The sequence below is a fragment of the Emydura macquarii genome, unplaced genomic scaffold (genome assembly GCF_026122565.2).
Source record: "Emydura macquarii macquarii isolate MOO-44397 ecotype Brisbane River unplaced genomic scaffold, CSIRO-AGI_Emac_v2 contig_1253, whole genome shotgun sequence".
Taxonomy (NCBI): domain Eukaryota; kingdom Metazoa; phylum Chordata; order Testudines; family Chelidae; genus Emydura; species Emydura macquarii.
Window position 1 is genome coordinate 34,068,842 of NW_027131390.1, and position 18,659 is coordinate 34,087,500.

The 18,659-nt window shown below is 50.3% G+C and overlaps 1 protein-coding gene across 1 annotated transcript in view; it reads right to left on the reverse strand.

The window, feature by feature from the left end:
* Positions 1-12,995: 12,995 nt before the first annotated feature.
* LOC137154006 (glycine receptor subunit alpha-4) overlaps positions 12,996-18,659 on the reverse strand; it is a 33,503-nt gene continuing 27,839 nt past the window's right edge. Inside the window, exon 9 of the mRNA XM_067549764.1 lies at positions 12,996-13,286. Coding sequence (XP_067405865.1) covers positions 12,996-13,286 — 291 coding nt within the window. The remainder of the gene's footprint in view (positions 13,287-18,659) is intronic.

The following is an 18,659-nucleotide window of genomic DNA, read 5'->3' on the forward strand; positions in this document are numbered from 1 at the left end:
GTGATGGTGAAGATAAAGGATTGTTAGGGTATATCTGGGGGTACAAGGAAATAGCTTGTCTCCTAGATGATGGATCCTGTGTAACAAGCGGTCTGTCTTATGTCCAGAGGGTCACCGCCAAGCTGGCTTTAAAATGCTGCAAGGATTTTGGATGAGCATTGTGCTACAAGACATTAATGTAGCTAGTTAGTTAGTTCATATATAACCATTTGTTTCTAGTACTTCTACTTGGTATCCCTCAAATCTCCATGCTTTAAGTGAATCTGTGCTTGATTTCGCTATACACGTACCTAACTGCTGTGTGTCAAGTGGAGCGCTGATCTGAGGTGAGGCTGATAAATAAGCTGGGTTGGGCTGCTGCTTTGGTCTGTGAGTGTTCAGGGGAGGATGCCCCAGGGAGACACTGGGAGAGCTTGAGGGTTGGAGCATGCTTATTGCTAACCTGAAGAGAGAGAAGGGCCTAGAGGGCAGTGCTTGTTGTCTCTGCCTGCTGGGGGGATCAATCACAGACCAGACTTCCTCATGCTAAGAGCAGGTGGCAGCGAGGTGCCTCTTAGCCCTGGGGAAGCATCACAGGGAGCTGGTGTTTGTTGACTGGGACCCTGCTCCTCAAAGGCATTTAGGCACCTAACTCCCATTAAAATCAATGTGCCACATCCTTGGCACATGGACTGGGAGGACTTGGAGTCCGTCTGTCCTCAGGCAGAGGTCCCACTGACTCGATATGGGGGGGGGGGGGGAAGGGGGGGAAGAATGAGACAGGCCCACAGGATTTTGTCCTTTTGCCTCAAAAATGCCTGCAGCCAGAGACACTCCTTGAGTGAGATACTGGTGGCATACACAGAATGCTGGCACGTGCTGATTTAAATGATCCAAACCAATCACTACCACTTACGTGTGAGAGAGTGCCTGCAGGGGTGGGGGGTGTTTGGTCTCCATGGCCCATTCGGTTCCTGGCCTCTTCTCACAATAGGATTCTTCTACTGAAACTTCCCACAATTGCTTCCTCCCATGCAGCCAGGAGCAATGATTGCAGTGTGGGTTGGTGTGTGTATTTGGGGTTACACAAACGATGTGTGAGTTGTGTGTATATTTGGGATTTTTTCTTAAAGCCCCAGCTCTTGGAGTCAGGGGATCAGGTGAGAAACTATGCTTTCACTTTTTTTTTTTTTTTTTTTTTTAAACAAGAAGTAAGTTTCTAGCTTTTGTGATCGCAGAGTACAACTTAAACTTGAAGCTCAGAAAGAAGAAAGCAAAGAAAATCCCAGCATTTATTATGTGGCTTAAATCACTGAGTTTTTGTGGTCTGATTCCTGAAACTGATTTTATCCCTAGAGGTGCTCTATCTTGCCCTGCTGCTATGAATCCACTCCAAACCTCCCTACCTGGCTTCTTGCTACAGTTTTAAAGAGTTCACATACCCCTGCATATACCAGCTGTGTGCTAGGCTGGGTAGCCTATGTACACATATAGCAGCACCAAGCCGGAGGGAATCTTTCCCATGCAGGGATCAGACGAGTGATGCTGTCTGTGGAAGCTCACTTTGAAAGCTTTGCTTTTTGTCCTCTTCAGTTTAATATTCTGGTCTGGTGCTGTTCAAACATCTTTGTGAGAGGGGAAGGTGCTTTACAAATGATGACCCAGTAACAATGAACAATCCTTCCTTAGTACAGCCGTGACACAGACTGCAACTTGCTTCCTGCTGTAATCCCACTTCCTATGCTATGAGCATGATTTGACATGTTAGAAAGGGTTAAATGATGGAACAGTAGCATGTGGAGTTGACAATTGGCTGTCCTGGTAGCTCCTAGAAGTGGGCAGGTTGTGGAAGAGCAGATTGGCCAGGGCAGGCTGGGACACGGTGGGTAGATGGGGTTGGAGAACAGGACGGGTGGCCCAGATTGGGCCCAGGAGAAGCAGGGAGTGGGCCAGAGGAGATGACAGCAGGGGCTGAGGTGGGTGGGACTGTCTGGGCAGGTGACCCAGAGACGTCAACCACATGATGGTCACGTTCACAGGCAGTACTGCACCTGGTTGGAGGCTACTTCAGCCCATCAAGGAGTTGGCATTTCTGATGCTTAGGTGGTTCTGAGCAAGGCCAGTCTGAGCACCAAAAGCTGATTGCCAGCTTATTTCACATATTTGGCCTTGAGCAGCGAAGCGGGTTGAGTTGTCTATGCCCACTGGTGAGGGGGAGCCTGTCCTAAGAAGTGAGGCCAGGAAGAGGCCAGCATCCCAGCTGAAAGAGTCGCTTGGGGCTCAGCAGAAACGGTGGTGTTTGGCAGAAGAACGAGGTCGGATTTGGGCGGTGACAACGGGGAGGCAGACAGTTCTAAAAGGTACGAGCCGGTGCTTTGCCCTGCACACCAGTAGTGAGAGGCCAGGGCTGGGCTGTTGCTCACAGATCAGCTCTATGGAAACTTGGCTGTGAGGACAGAGGGAAATTGATGTTCGCTCCAGAGTGGAGCTATCAGCGGTGATCTCTGCCTCCCCCTGATGCCAGCTGCCAACAAAAGCGCTGGCCCTTCATGGTACTACAGAGCTGTCCAGGCTGCCATAAGTCCCCGAGGACAGCTGGCAATTCTCTAATACTGGCTCCTGGCCAGCATGGAGAGGGGAGGGCAGACATGAGAGTGGGAGACGAAGGGGAAACAGTGGGAGGGACTGTCCCTCACAGCTAGTTGGCCCTAGGGTTGCAATGGCCAAATACATCCCAAGTAAACCTCACCTTTTGCATCGCACCTGTGAAATAGCTCATAGAAACAGGGCATGGGGCTTCTGGCAGAGAGCAGATCCCTCATTAAGATCTAGCCATCTCTTCACACTAGAGACGTCAGGCTCCAAGCCGAGCTGCCAGACTCCCCATAGCACAGACTCCATGGCCCGGAGCACACAGCCTCTCAGATCCAACACTCTCCCTCCTGTGCTTCATCACACCAGCAGGGAGAGCACAGGTCACATGCCACTCTCTCTTATGTTTGTGTCGACTCAGAACAAGTCTACTGACTTTTGAGGAGCTCATATCAGTGTCACTGAGAGCAGAATTGGATGCAGGGAGTAAAGGCTGGTCTACATAGGGAAACTTTTTCCAGGATAACTACCCTGCTATGAGTATACCACTGTAACTGCCGAAGAGAGCTTTATTTTCCCTCCTCTCCTGGTTCAGCTGGTATTGTTTCCAAAGCGACTGGAGAAACTGTCTGAGCCTCAGCCTCTTTCTACAACTCTGTAGAGCCTGGTTTACTCTCACTGTGTCTCTGGGAGCCTCAGACGGGGTCAGCCTCTGAAATACATGAGCATGTACCAGCAGTAGCTCCTGTGTGGGGGCTGAGAACAGGCGACTGGTGACCATGCTGCCTGGGCAGCAGGTGAGCTTTGGCTATACGCTGGGCAGTTAATACAGGGCCCTGCAGCAGGGATGAGAGCCGAGGGAAGCAGGATCCAGGGTTGACGGGACTTCGGCTGGGCTGTTTGTAGCAGTACATAGTGGTTCTGAGAACTCCTAAAGGGCTAAGAAGGGACCTGAGGAAATGTTAATGAAGTGGTTAATCTTGCTCCAAGGTATCTCTGTATTAGGTTGTTGTGCATGTTCCTAGCACTGCCGAGGAGTGTGTGGGGTGTGGAGAAGGAAGAGGCATAAGTGGGTTTCCTAGTGGAAAGAAGAAGAAAGCATGTTACCACCCTAAGGGGTTACAAGGAGAGAGGCTCTGTATGTATATGTGCGTGCAGGAGGGGAGGTATAGGGCTGGCTTGATGGAAACACATTCAGCCTACTTCTGAATGGAACTCCTTTGACCCTACACTCGGATTTACACCGATGGGAGTGAAAGCAGATATCACTTACTTATGAGTGAGACTCTCTGAAAAGATGCATCCACCTTTCCACCCCACAGGTCTCACAAACTCAGCAACCTGAGGAGACTCAGCCGAAGCCCCTCGCTATGAAGCTGGCTCTGGTAGTAGGCCATAATAACTAGCTCTGCCTGACTGTGCCTGAGAGTGGATTGGGTTCTGTTCCCTTTCATTGTAGCCATGTTGCTTGTGGCTCGGCTTGAGGGTTCTGGGGAGAGTCACAAACAGGACTTAGAGTCTGTTCATTTCTTGGAAGGATTGGCACTTCCTGTGGATTTTGCTACGTTGCTGGCAGGTAAGTTGTCCCCCACTGCCTGACTGGACGCTAAGACTGGACAGATTAGATTTTTCTAGGGAGTCCTTGTGCTGGGGTCTGTGGGACCCAGGGGCAGGGGATTGTCAGGTACGTTACAAACATAAAATATGTTTCCGTCACAAAGTCAGAATTAACCTGAAATGCGCCTGGGGAGACTAGCTGAGAAGCACATACCATGAGTCCTAACACCAGAGGAAGGTAATGCCAGGCATGCCGACCACTGAACAGGCACTTAAAGGACACTGTGGGTGTTCAGAGAACAACCTAAGAAGCCTGTAATCCTAGCTGGGACACAATGAGCTGCTGTGTGATATATAGGAGAGCTAAGGACAAAGGGGGGGAGAGGGTATAGGGCCACTGAGGGACTATGGCTGTGGATTGTCAGAAGCTGAGTAACCATAGAAGTGACAACGAAGATTCGTGACCACAGTGGAGATGTATAAGGAGCTAAAGCTTTGACTGAGGCACATCCACGACCATTTTGAGATTCCATCCTCAGAAGTTATTAGGATTAGCAGAGGAGAAGATGCTGAGGAAACTCCAGGGGGATTCAGTCAAGGTTTTCTCACTCACCTGCTGGTCCGGCAGGGGCTTCCACACAGAGAAATGGATCTTGGTCTCCACCTCCTGTTCCTGGATCCATGGAGGAGCTGAGGGGGACCGGGCTACATACGTGACATTTCACAGGTCTGAGATGATGGTGGCTATGGGGAGGGAGCTATGCTGCGGACTTCTCTCGGGCTATGCTTTCACTGCTGTGTCAGCGCCGGTGATTGACACTTGGGTGTGAGCAGCCAGACTGCAAACCTGGGCCTGGAGTTACTGGTTCCTTGCTGGTGCTGTGCTTCCCCGTGTGTGCAGCTCAGTGGCACATCGCATGGCTCTCTGTGCCGCAGTGAGCTGAGCCGCTCTGATTCTTTCCTGGTGAGCTATAGGAGAATTTGTCCCCTCACCGTGCCCAGAAGGTCAGATGCGGGAGAGAAGGAATTGTGGGGAGGCACTGAAGGACTATCAGCACTTGAGTGACTTACTGTTATTATTGTTTGTTAGTCTATGTGCTCACTGCACCAGCTCAGGGGAAAGAAATCATGCTCCTGGCTCTAACCCACACCCCCAGCCAGGCCAGCTAGCCTGAGCTGGAAGCATCCCCAAACTCATGTGAGTGGGGTTTGTGTGTGGATGGGAAGGGGGCTAAGCCATGCCCAGGCTGACTCTCCAATGAAGACATTTCCCAGTGAAGGTGCCAGGGGCGAAGCGTGACCTGCCTGAGAGGAGAGGCTGCAGGGAGAGCTATAAGGGGGAGGGGGGGTGTGGCGGGGAGGGAAGCTGTGGGACTCTGGCCAGCAGGCATGGTGCTCAATGGGCCTTGGGAACAAAGAGGGATATTAGGAGAAAATGCCAGCCTAGCCTTCCATGAAGGCCTGAGGCGCAGCCTGGGAATTCTTCACACACTGTGTGACTGGCACTCCAGAGGGGAGCTAGGTGGCAGCCAACTGAGTCAGGGCTCATGGGGGCAGGGGGAGCCTCAAAGCCAAACCGAGGGATAAGTGCAACTCTACCCTCAGCCCCACAGTCAGCAAATGCAGGCGGCTTCCCAGCTACAGGCCCCGAGTGCTGGGCTCAGTAACTGCCTGTGTAATGTCTAATGAAATGAGACAATTGCTGCCAATTACGTCAGAAAAATCACTGCTGGAGATAGCGTCTCACTGTAATTCTGTGCCAGGGCTGCTTCCCCCTACGGCTGCCCCCATCTCCAGTCCAGGATGCTGCATGCACTGTTCACAACCCACAGCAGGGAAAGCCAAGAGCACCGTATACAATTGATGGAGGCCAACGTCACCCTATGGAAACAATACGGTCCTGAATGCAGGCTTTACTGTACGTGCACTCACTGACCCAGCCTTGAATGCCCACTAACAGCATTCTTCTCACCATCTGCCCTCCCTACATTACCAGCCATTGTATTGCTGATGCACCTGCCGCTGTGTGATCTCAGTGTGTTCAACATCCCCTAGTAGGTACAATTAGAACTGCTTTTACTGTGTGTCAGGGACCCTATACTACTCGATGGAGAGTCTCCTTTGCCTCTAGGAGCAGGGGCCTATGCTTTTGGAGAAGTGGGATCTGAGATCTTGCCTTGCTGCTGCTGGGAAGCTCAGTGTGGTCCTGGCATGCAGCACAATGACAGTCCTAGGAGACATGGATTTGTTATGTTTTATGGGAAGGCTGCTGCTTTCTGTCATCAAAGACAGAGCAGGCCATAAGCACAAGCAAGATAAGATGCTGGGGGTCCTCCAGTTGCATGCCCTCCTACTGTGTGTGGAGAGAGGCCCTAGACGACTTCTGGGGCTTTCCACAGCCATTTTCTTGCTCTGGGCTCTGCGGATCATAAGGGAGGCCCTTTGTCAAGAGATAAGAGTGGGAATGCAGCAGCACCCACCAAAGGTGGGGTGAGGAGTCTGTGTTCTCTACTTAGGCTGATAGGCGGTATCCCGTCTCCTGACCTGAGCCCTCGGCACAGGAAGTTGCTCTGGAAGTGGAGATGGGAGAAGGGGTGGGAGTTTGAGGGTGAAGGTGAGAGAGATGTACGTGGCGGAAGGTGCTGGAAGCCCTAGCCCTCGAAGTATCCACAGACATGCAAGCTTCTCTCCCAAATGTGGTTGAGCCCTAATGTGAAAGGACCACCACTAGAGGTGAGGGGGACCTTGGTCCTGGCCGTTGCTGAGACTAAGGGGTCAAATGTGCGGGGATGGGAGGGTTGTGAGGGGACATGGACCCATGGAGGCCCATCAAATTAATTTCACACAGGCCAAAGAGCAAACATCAGACGGTGACCGCTTTCAGTCACTACTACAGTGAGCTGGGTCTCAACAAGTGAGCACTGGCCAGTGCTTGCTCTACACTGAACGGTGCCTGGCAGTCACCCACTGCTGTTCTCACAGATTTGGTTCCAACCGTGTTGGGAACAGCAGGAGCGCTAGGCTGGGTCAGCCACTGACCACTTAACCCAGCTTGGAGCAGAATTAGGTCCATGACGGAGCTGGATTTTGGTTTGTTTTTTAAATGAAAAAGAAAGAAAGCCAGTGCCTCTTCTACACTAGTGCTCCGGGTGCTAGAGATTTCAAAGACAGCTCAGTGCAGGTGCCGCTGATAAGGTGAAGGCTCCAGTCTCCAGAGCCAGTCAGCCCCCAAGGGCCTGAATTTTCCTTAAGGAAGCAAGAAGGCACCAGTAGGGGGCAGGATTACCTAATGCTCTGTGCTCCGGAGACCAGGCTTGGCAGCAAGCCTTGTAACTATGTCACTCGTACAGTAGCACCTCGGAAGGTTTAACTAATGAGATCTCTCATTGCAGACCCTTTTGTATGGTATGCAACACCAGCACCAGCTTGTCCTGTCATCACTGCTGATAGGGAGTGTCTGCAATTTCATTTAAATTGAGATGATTGAAAATAAACCTCTGCCACCAGCCGGAGTCCTTGCTATCGACAACACTATTAACACCATACTAAAATAATAATGACTAGGCAATACACTTGTAATTGAGCATCCCATCTGAGGAACGGGGATGTTCAGTGTAAATAAGTCTCCTTTTTTGTAACGAATGAATTTTGTTGATTTAGACTAATACATTGTTAGAACCTGCTAGTAAACATTAACCCTTTTTAGTGTTCTTTTTCTTGTATATTAAATTCATTTACATATTAAGTATTCTCCCAAAATCTTTGTTATTAGCAAAAAATGTGCTTGGCCAGAGCGTGGGGTTTTTAACGTGCGAGTGACCTAAATTCAGGATCTTCATGTGATCAAATATTGCACTATATTTCAATATGGCTGGTGCCTCCAAGTCTGTGTGGAAAATAGGTGACCAGGGAAAATACCTCCTCAAACAAAACTGGCTCATAAGGAATATTTGTTATGGCAGACATTTTCTGTAATGGACTAGGTGGTCGATAAAGGATAATTGTTACGACAGATGGGTTCAGTAAGGGATAAAACAGTAATAATGAGCAGATTAGAATTCTTATTGATCATGTAACTTAAAGATTCCATAAACAGGACTCTCAGTGAAATTAATCATAGGAAAGTATTTTCCCTTCAAAGTGCGGTTTCTTTGTCTCCTACCCTATAAAGAGACAGAGGTTTTGGGAATTAGGGGGGGGGGATTCCAAACTGTTGGCATCCTGCCCACTACAAAGTAGAGAGTCTCAAGGGCCAGTTCTTTCCCATACACCAAGAGTGATAATGTACCTATTCCTCCTGCGTTCTGTATAGTGCGGTACTGATCTATGATTGATAATCTCTGATTAAATAACTTAATTTGAGCCTGTTATTTGACAATCTCAGAGTGTTGTTAAATTCAAACACAACATCATTAACAACATCCTAGCTAAGCTTTCAATGATACATACGTTTGCCTGTATTTACTTTTCTGAAGGCAAGGAATACCTTGCCAGAGTGAGATCCTCGCTCAAATCCAAGACTGTACTGCAAAACTTCAGGAACTAAAAATTTCCAAAATCCTCAGTCTCAATCTCCTAACAGTGTGGGGGGTATTTGTGTCTGACTGCCTACATTCAGACTGGGCTGATTATATATGTTGTAATTACACTGTGGCTACGTGGAGCTCTTAGGTTGTCATTGTGCTCAACTAGAGCTTCATTGCAACAGTGGGGACGGGAGACTGATCCTCCAACTCCAGCCCCTACCATGTGAGCTAAAAGAGAATATCTATCACCTGTGAGCCATCTTGGGCCTATGACACACAGCAGAGAGTAGGGAGCTGAAAGAACTCTTAAAGGCATAGTTGGGGTCTTCTGATTGAACTATGAGTGGGGAGACACCAAGGTATGAATGAATGTGGAGATTAAATTACCTTTGGACCCTAGGAAACAGTGGTTTCTCCAGGGCAGGTTGAGGGGTGGTGTGTGTGTGTGTGAATGTCTCTGACCATAGAGTGTAAATTCCTTTGGACCTGAGGAGAGGGTTGTTTCTCTGCAATAGCAGAGTTAAAATCTTGTGGTGAAAAAGAGTGAACTGGGATGCACAGGGTTGAATGAAAAGGAGACCAAATAGCCCTTGGGCTCGTGAAAGTGCTATTGTGGCCCTCAGCTCCACACAGGGGACCAGCGATGGAGAAAGCAAGAACAGGTCTCATCTTCGAAGAGAGTAAATGTGTGGGAGGTGGCAGCAGATCGAGACTCTGACAGGTGTTGTGTCAACATTAAACTAAATCCTGTCTTCTAAAAATAATACTGGCAATATTAATGAAAACCCCAGAAACATTTTATTTGTGTAGGAAGATCGATGCTGTTTAAAAATCCATTTCAAAACTTGACATTTCTCCAGATGCTGTACAATTTATGCACCTCTGGCGCTTCTGGGCCCCTCAGTGCTGTGAGAGAAAGGTTAGCAGTTTCACAGTATAGAGAAGTGACTTTCTACCAGCTGGAGAATTACTTCTGGTGGCCTCAAAGACTTGATCTGTCCAAAACCAAGTCTTTAAATAGTAATCTTGGGTTATGTGTGGGCCAAAGCTACCAACCAGGACTCGGCATCAACAATAAAACAGAGGGAGAGAAATATTTAGTAAGCCTGGGTGACTTATGGGGAAGTTCAGGAGTAGGCCTCCATCAGCACAGGTGGAACAGTTTGTGGCTAAATGGGGATCTAACCTAGTTTGACCACTCCTTGGGGAACCCCAGCTGTGACACTTCACAAGTCACTTAACCTTTCTGCCTCCCTTTCCATGTCTGTAAAATGGGGACAGCAATATCTACTTGCCCACTGACCCCAAATGGGTGGGGTGAGGTTTAAATAATGAGTGGACCTTTGCAAAAGTTTTGGACAACAAAAAGCCCCAGGCAAGTCCACTCCTGTGAGGTGCTGAGCGCTCTTGTTGCGTTAAATCCTGATGTTCTTACTCCAGGGTTACTTGGGCAACTGATGTCAACGGGGTATGGCCCTAGAAAAGACTGAGACTTCGCCATGTCTCCAGATTTGTATAAGGTTGCCCATCACCATGGTATCTGGGCACCTGGTCCTCAGGAGAGCGGAGGACATTAGGCCTTTTGTGGGGGAATTATTACAGCAGGGAGAGCTGGTGTGATCTGCACTCCGCCTCTTGTGTCCCTGACTGGTGAGGCTGCTCTCCGGTGTTTCTAGTAGGGGGTCTTTTGGCTTTGATTCTGTGTGTGCTGGGGCTGAGGGGGTCTGGCACCAGCTGATTTTGGGGGCCTCGCTCCACTCAGAGAGGCTCCTTTGTTCAGCTCTGTTACTGTCCCTGGGGCATTGTTCGTGAAGTTTCTCAACAAGGCGGATTTGTGCCGTTTGCCCATCTGGACCAGATCTACAATAAGAGGCACTGTGAGACGTGCCAAGACCTTGCCCCGTATCTGCAGCCTGGCACTCGGCCCCAGGCACTGCAGCGATTTAAAGGGACACCCGCTGCTCATTGTGCTGTGGTTTGCACTTGCTCGTAACAGGCTTCTGGACAAGAGACCATCCCACTTCTCCTGCCAGGGTTGTCCTTGTCCACCTGGTCAGCCCTGTCCACCCTCTCTGGCCCCACCTTATCTGTGGGGCTGAAGCCCCAGACGGGGCTGTACTGCATGAACGTCTGTGCTAGAGCACCAGCGTCTCTGAAAAGATGAGCCCAGCTTTGGGCACTGTCTGGTTACATGTGAACGGAGGGAGAGCCCAAAATGCCAGAGAGGGAGAATGACAGCACAAGCCTTAGGTTTGTTTTGTTTCTGTAGGGCCTATATAAATGTTGCCTATTGGTTTTTATTACTTGGGGCAGAGCAGTGGATTTTTCTGATATTTCAGGTCTGCTATTTCCCAGATTATTAGAATCCTTAAGATTTAGGCCAAAGTTACTTGACAAAACAAGCTTGATGCAACTCCACTGACTTCAACAGAATACCAACAGAGGTGAATTTGATGCAGTGGAAAAATGATCCAGATAGCCTAGTGGTGTTGGAAAGGGGAAAACAGGTGGGGAATGGAAGATGATTGGTGAGGGCCAGTACTTCCTCTTCCTGCCCTCTCTGCCCCTCTTATGTTTGGAAACAACTTCACTCCTTCCTGTCTCAGCAGGACTTCATCCTGCTCTCCTGCAGCCAGAAGCAGCTCCTCAGGAGAGATCAAAGGGCAGATCCAGGGACACTGGCCAGCCACAGGCTGGTTCTCCTCTGGAATCGGACGAGAAGGCTCACCTCAGAGAACCCTGCTGCCCAGCAAAACCTTTTAAGGGAGATCAACTTTGGGCCTGATCTTGCCAGTTACTAAGCACCTCCTATTTTGGTTCTGAGCACCAGTAAGTTCCAGTTTAGCCAGTGGGACGTACAGGTGCTCATCACTCACAGGACTGGGCCCTCATTTATTCCCACATTTTAATTATTAAAAAAAAAAACCAAAAAAACCCTTCCCTTTCACTCCTGCAACTGAAATCTGTGTGGGAGCGCTGCGTAATGAGCAAGCCTGGGTGGCTCCGTTCACTTTGGCATGAGGAGAGGGGAGTGGACTGGCTGGATCGTGAGGAGAATTGGGAACATTTCTTCACAGAGTAAGTAAAGAACATAAAAGGGCCCCCTAGACAGACACTTGCAGCCCTTTCCATTACAGTGAACCTTCTCCACAGCAGGCTCCAGCACTCTCAGCCTGACTGCCATTTTCATGCCTCTACCATCTGACCGGTCTCTTCAGAGCCTCGGAGGAGGCTGGTGTCTTGCTCTTGGCCGTGAGATGCTCACCAAAAAGGGTGAGAACGAGGAGATGAGAGGGCCAAGAATGTTAGAAGAGGGCGGTGGTTATTTTAAGGAGAAAACCCTTTCAAGATGAGGCAGTTCTGGGTAAAAAATATCAAAGGAAGGGTTGCATTTCCTTGGGGTGTTCATTGTTCCATGGCTGCCAGGCCTGGCTCGCATGCGGGACGGGCTTTGCCGGTTTGTTAAAAAGAGCTCGCGATCTCGTTAGTAACCATAGTGGCAGCACTGCACAGCGCTCGGCATCACCATGCTAGGTTGTTGGCCGATGGAGAACGTGCAGGGCATAGAGGACACAACACTTCAGCAGCACAGTGCATCCTAGCACCATGTGTGGGTTATGGAGGAGGACACCCAGTAGCATGGCATTGCCAAGGTGGGGCGTTAGCAGATGGGTTGTAGCTGGGTTTTGGAGGACAGCACCTCCAGCAGCAAATACCCTCTGTTCTTTTGCTGGGGTGTTGCGGGAGGGCACATGTCCACGTTATGCAGCACAGTAGCATAGCGCCCCCAGCTCAGTGCTGGTGGGGGTACTGGAAAGAAGGTGAGTGTCCAGTTTTTGAACAACAGCCCTCCCAGCAAGACGTCATCCCACGTTACCACGTTGAGTACGCATCGGTGCATTGAACGTGTCTCGGTTTTGGAGGGCAGCAGGTCCAGCATCACAGCACCACCCCCACACCATACTGTGGAGGTGGAAGATGAGTTTATCTTGGTTCTGGACAGCTGCAGTGCAGCACTCCCCCAACTCTGCTGGGAGACGGAGCATGTCTCGATTATAAAGGCCAGTGCCTCGAGCAGCACAGCGACCCCTGACACCATGCTGGGGTATTGGCGGATGGAGTGTGGCCTGGTTCTCACAGGCAGCGTAATGCCCCCGAACACCATGCAGAGTGCGCCCCAGTTCCTTAGCTGGTACTAGACGTTCTGGGTCAGAGAGAGACAAGGTCCTGGCAGAGCTATTAGTGTCCTGACCGGTGCTGGTGGACGGTTCCAGCCCACACAGCATGGCACACACAAGACAGGGAAGACGTGGCAGCTCCCCTCCCTGGTGCCATGTCGCATCAGGGGGCCTGGTGGATGTCCTCAGACCGCAGCACTTTGTAGACCACCCAGTAGAAGATGTTAAACACCAGGAAGGTGAAGGGGAAGACAGCTCGGGAGATAGTGTCGATCCGCTTGGCCCTGTCAATGTAGCACCTGAGGATTCCCTCCCTCTCCCTTAGGAAAGGGATCGGCGGAGCGGGGCTGTAGGTGCTGGGACCCTCCATGGCGCTGCCATCCTTCACCTGCAGGCAGTGGCCTAGGCCGTAGCCCCGGAAGTAGAAGCGGCTCTCGCGGACAACTTCTTCCTCCTGGAGAGACGCAGATGACAGGGGGAGGAAACGGCACGTGAGTTCAGGGTCACTGGCCACAGTTAGACACCAGACGGTGAGAGACAGCACTGCAGGAGTGTGTATATACAGGCAGTATATATATGTATGCATGGCTTGTTTTGACTATATGCAGTGATATACAGTGTATCTAGATACTGTCTGGAGATGTGTGTGTGTATATACAGTCCTACATATACACACTATCTATACCAGCACATGGATATATAGTATTTATAAATACCAAATACAGTCATACACATTTATCAGCCTGGGTCATGCAGGTAGAAGGGTCAGGCTAGCAGATCCCATAGCAGGGAGTCCCACTTTAGCCAGTGGGATTGTGTATCATGCCTTCATTGGGGCAGGGGTGTGCTCTGAACGTATCTGTCCCACAGGCAGTGATGTATGTGTGTGAGTAGCTAAGATAATCAATCTCCATGTCATCCACCTCCCTCAGAGACCTGGAGTAGAAACCAGTTAAATGCACAGACCAGCATGATCATAGAAAAGCCAGGAAATCACAGTTCAGTGCTTACCCAATCCTGGTAACTTCCTCTGGATTATCTCACCCACAACATTCCCACCTCCACTTGGGGCTGGGAATGGCTTGGGAGGTTGCGGGGGCGTAATGGAAGGAAAGGCCTTGCACGGGTGGTGGCAGGTTGCCAGCAGATGAGTGTGTTTCAAGGTATTGTGGTGGATGGCTGTTGATGGTGCTTGAAATAGCAGTCATTAGGGGCCGTGAGGAGGAGGCGTGCTGTGTTTTAGCAATCGCCAACCGGGGGAAGGTTGAACAAGCCCTGTGGAGGCAGAGGGAGGAGGTCAGCACATTTGGTGGTGGGCGGGTGAGGTCAGAGCTGAAACCATTGTGCCTCTCCCCACAGCTTCTCTCACTCCAGGCCTTCCCCAGGCTATCTCCATAGAGCCCTGCTCCCCCACATCCTCACCTGGCCCCCATGTTCCTCCAGCATAGCCCCTTGCCGCCCCCTTGGAATTCCCCCATGCTGCTGCTGTCTGAGCCATGGGGTCACCAGAGGTAGCATGGGGAAGAGGATTCTGGTGGAGAAGGCCGGGGAGCCGGGCAGTGTGAGTGCTGCACAGGGCCTTGGCATGGGTACTTGAAGGGGTCCCCAGCGTACTGAGGCAGCAGCCCTGCTGGGAGCCCTTGGGGCAGACGCTGACTCCTCCACTGCTGTTGCTTGGAGTGCTTGAGAGCCATGGCGGCAGGGGCTGGGAAGCCAAGTGTCTCGGCACTGAGACGTTATCCTCTGTAGAGTCCCCAGGCTAGGCCTTGGAACGAGTAACTTCAGTCACTGGAGCGTGAAACTGAGGACTGTGAAACAGAAAATGTCAATTACCCCTTAACGCTGGGTCACTGCTGACACCGCCATTAGGCAGGGATAAGGCAGCAGATGGTCTAAACGTCCGATCAGCATCAGCTTGGGAGTCTACAATTGCTACACCTTGTGAGAACATGGGTGGGTGGGTGTGTGTGTGTGTGTGTGTGTGTGTGTGTGTGAGAGACAAGACTTATAGACATGAGCAGCCATGTTATAATAGGACTCCAGGCAGTGCTCAGGTCCCCAGAATTGATGCGCAGGCTGCCGGGGCAGGATAGGTGAGCTCTGAGCTGATGTTTCTAACCCTGCCTGCTTACATGGCATTATCGTCCCACAGAGCAGTGCTGCGTCGGGGTCTCTCCATGGGAGGGCTTTAGAAGGCCTGTCAGTGTGGGGTCCTTATAGACACACAGCCAGAGACTGACACCGAGCAAGGGCTGACACTTTAGCACCACTTCCCTGGGGTCACTTTAACTAGGTAAACGCTGAGGCTCGACCCTCTTGCACTGGATGGTGACTCTTTCATTCAGCTTGACTATAAATTGACCGTAAATCTGCCCACATTTCCACAGTGGATTATTCTGGCCATGGTGCCGTTGTCACGATCACTTATCAGAAGCCCAGAAGGAGAGGGCGTGGGGCCCTATAGCCTCATTTGATCCACATGTATTCCACTTTGCTTTGCTTTGAGACGGAGAGTTCTGTTCGCTCCTTAGTCAGCCGATCTCTATAGCTCATTTCTTCTTTCAAACGAGATCTAAAACGGAGGCCCTGAACCCGGTGGCATTTTTCACCAGGGTAGCAGTATTAACCCTCGTGTCCTTGGCAAATTCCAATCTGGATAACGACACTCAGCTTTGCTTCTTCTCCTGTGCAGTGGTGCGATGTGCTGTTAAACAGCTGTTGTTTGAGTCCAGAAGTGGCTGCATTTCAATAATGGGTAAAATCAGCCATATCATCCCTCACCTACCTCAAAGAGGAGTTGCAAGGCAGAAATATTTAGTGGGCCAAATTCAGGCCTGGCATTCACAGGATGCAGCTGCCCTTCTATGGAGTTCTTCCTAACTATGCCAGGGATGAATTTGGGAAGAAGTATGATCTTGAGGTTAAGCTATTGGACTGGAGCTCAGGAGACTTGAGTTCAACATGTCGCTCTGCCATCATCTGAGCTCTCTATCTCGCTCCCCAGCCTTCGGTGTGTCTTTTGTAACCCTTTCTCCCACCTACCGTCTCTTCTATCCAGGTTGTAAGCTCTTCAGGGCAGCGCCTGTCCCTTTCTATGTAGAATGGCTGATAGAATGGGGTTCTGATTCAGTTTGGGTCTCTGTATACTATATAAATAATGATGAAAATGGTGCCAGTAAGGGACTATCAGATCCTCGGATGAAAGGGGCTACAGAAATGGAAAATATGATGATTCATCATCCTCATTATTGTGCTTATTTCTCACTTTCACAAGGGTCCTCAGTACAGACCTGCTCATCTCATTGCACGAGGATCCTCCCCGATGTTAATTTCTGGGGTGGAGATCAGCCAGCTCAAAGGCTTCTCATGCAGAGAGAGCGTTGACTTGGCTCTTTCTTTAACAGGCTAACCTGCCTACTAAGCAAGTCTCTCCCAGTGGGGAGACCAGGGAGCTGCTAAATTACTGATATTGGTTTTCATTCGTTGCAGAGATTTATTTATCCCTTTCTTTAGATTTACTACTAGCTGCAAAATCCAGGAAAGCAGAGAGAGAGGGAGCTGAGAAGAATGGTGCACACAGCAGGGTTGCTAAAGGTGAACCACAAAGCTAGACAAAGAGTTGTACCCTTCACTGCTTCTTTAGGAGCTGGAGTGATGACCTCAGCTTTTTCTTACACTTCAGAAGTAGATGGGGTGTGACTCTCCTCTGGTGATCGATGTACCCGGGGGGAGCTGCTGCAGGTGCAGATCTTGGTGGTGGTAGCAGCAAATATTCGAACAAGAACTTAGGCCAAAGTGGAGAAGGGTTCCATGTGAACAGCAGTTGAATAGGTCAGTCGGTCCTGAGAGATAGGATAGCACCGTTCTGAAGGGGCAGGCGATGGTCTCTGTTGCCTTCAGCTGATCGAAAGGGAGTCGAGTTCAGATCCCCGAATCTGGAGTGGTGGAAATGGGTGCTGCGAGGTGTCCAGTGTGGTAACTCAACCGATCCCGGAGAAACCGGCAGGTGCCCCGGGGACAGTTCTCTTCTCTTTCTGAAGGGTAGGGCACGCTGGAATGGGTTCGCCCCAAGAGAGAGGCCTGAGCATTGGAAAGTGTCGCAGTTCTGGTGGCGTCCGGTGAGCTCCCGGTGGCCCTTGAAAATTTGGGGGTGATGGTGTAAGTTTCACACCTGGCCATATCCATATCCATAGCTGGCTTCCAAGGTGAACAGCCTCTGGCATGTTAGAACAATGTAGGTAAGAAAAGTCGGCAAGCCAGATCCTCTACTTTAGGACACAGATTGGCTCTAAAGGCTTGGTTGGTCAGGCCTGGACATGAAGCAGGGCTGGGTGCGAGCCACGGCTGGATGAGGGGCCACCCTCTCCCGAGGGGCAGCAGCAACTCTGGATACAAGCCATGCCCTTCATGTGGATCGCCCCAGCTGCGGCGGGTCATCGCTCGTCTCTCCCCCTCTGCGGGAATGGGGGGGCCTGTGTTCTGCCTCGGCCGGCGCCTAGCAGCTGACTTAAAACTGGTGTGGAGCAGGGGAATTGGACCATTTAACTAAAACAAAGCATCGCGAAGGCCCGTGGTGGGTGTTGATGCAATGTGATTTCTGTCCAGTGCTCTGAATGTCAAAGTGAAGAAATTCAGTGAAGCACGGGTAAACGGCAGGAGTAACTATGACGCTCTGTGTCAAGAGCATGGTTGCTGGGCTGCAGTACTGAGACCTCAACCTCCTCGCAGTCCTGCTGGACGACTCTCATAGGAGCTGTCAATTAGGGAGTGGACTAAGTGAGGCTCCGCTACAAATGATATCCCGCCCCTATTGTCCTGGGACACCGGCCAGGCAATAGTATACAACGGTGGAAAATGTCGAGTGATGGCGGCACTAGCTAGTGCCCAGATGTGCCCAAGTCAAAGGGCTACTTTGACACTATTGGATACAATGATTGTACCTTGGGGCAGGTGCATCTCCAGACCCATGGCGCCCTGGCTCGATACTGAGCCAAAATCCACCCAGTGGCTACCCAGACTGAGAGCCCTGTGACTACCACAGGTGAGATGTTTGCTGTTCTGGGCACTTCACAGACGGGCACTAATGCCAGGGCCATCAGTAGCAACACTGCAGCACAGACCAAGGCCATGGAGGTCCTCTCAGTCTTCATTATGGAGATCTTGAACTCAGCGTTCAGTGAGACTGTGAAGCCTGGCACATCTCCTGAATCTTGCATGCCAACAACTCCTGCTAGTGAGAAGGAAGGAGATGCAGAAGGCTCTGAAACATTGGTGGACAGAATAGAATGAACACTGATGTTATACTGTCATGCCTCCACTATCATGGTGACAGAAGAAGAATGCAAGAATAGGTGCAAGGAAAGGTTTGGGTGAAACTGCCTAATGAGAACCCAGCATGTTCTTTTTGCAGGGATCATGCTGGAAAACTAACCGCTTTAAGAATCCTTCCCAAACGTAACCACGGTGGTAAAGATGTGGAGTTCCAGTGCTCATTATGTGATGAAATAGATCCAAAAGCACACAGCATCCTATGTCATATCCTTAAATGTAAAGGGTTGACATCATGAGAGCCAGCGGGTGACTGGGCATGTGAAGTGTGTTCCAGACAAATTGGCACCAAAGCAGGTCTCTCTGAACACAAGAGACTAACCCATCCTGTGGTACGAAATGCAAAGGGAATCCAAGCCAATCAACTTAAACAAAACTTGCAGCATGGAAAACACAAGAGTTGCTGGACAGCTGAGAAAGAGTTACTCCTTACCAATTTTGACAAAATGTACTCAGGTGAAAGATACATTAACAAACTAATTTCTGGACAATTAAAGAC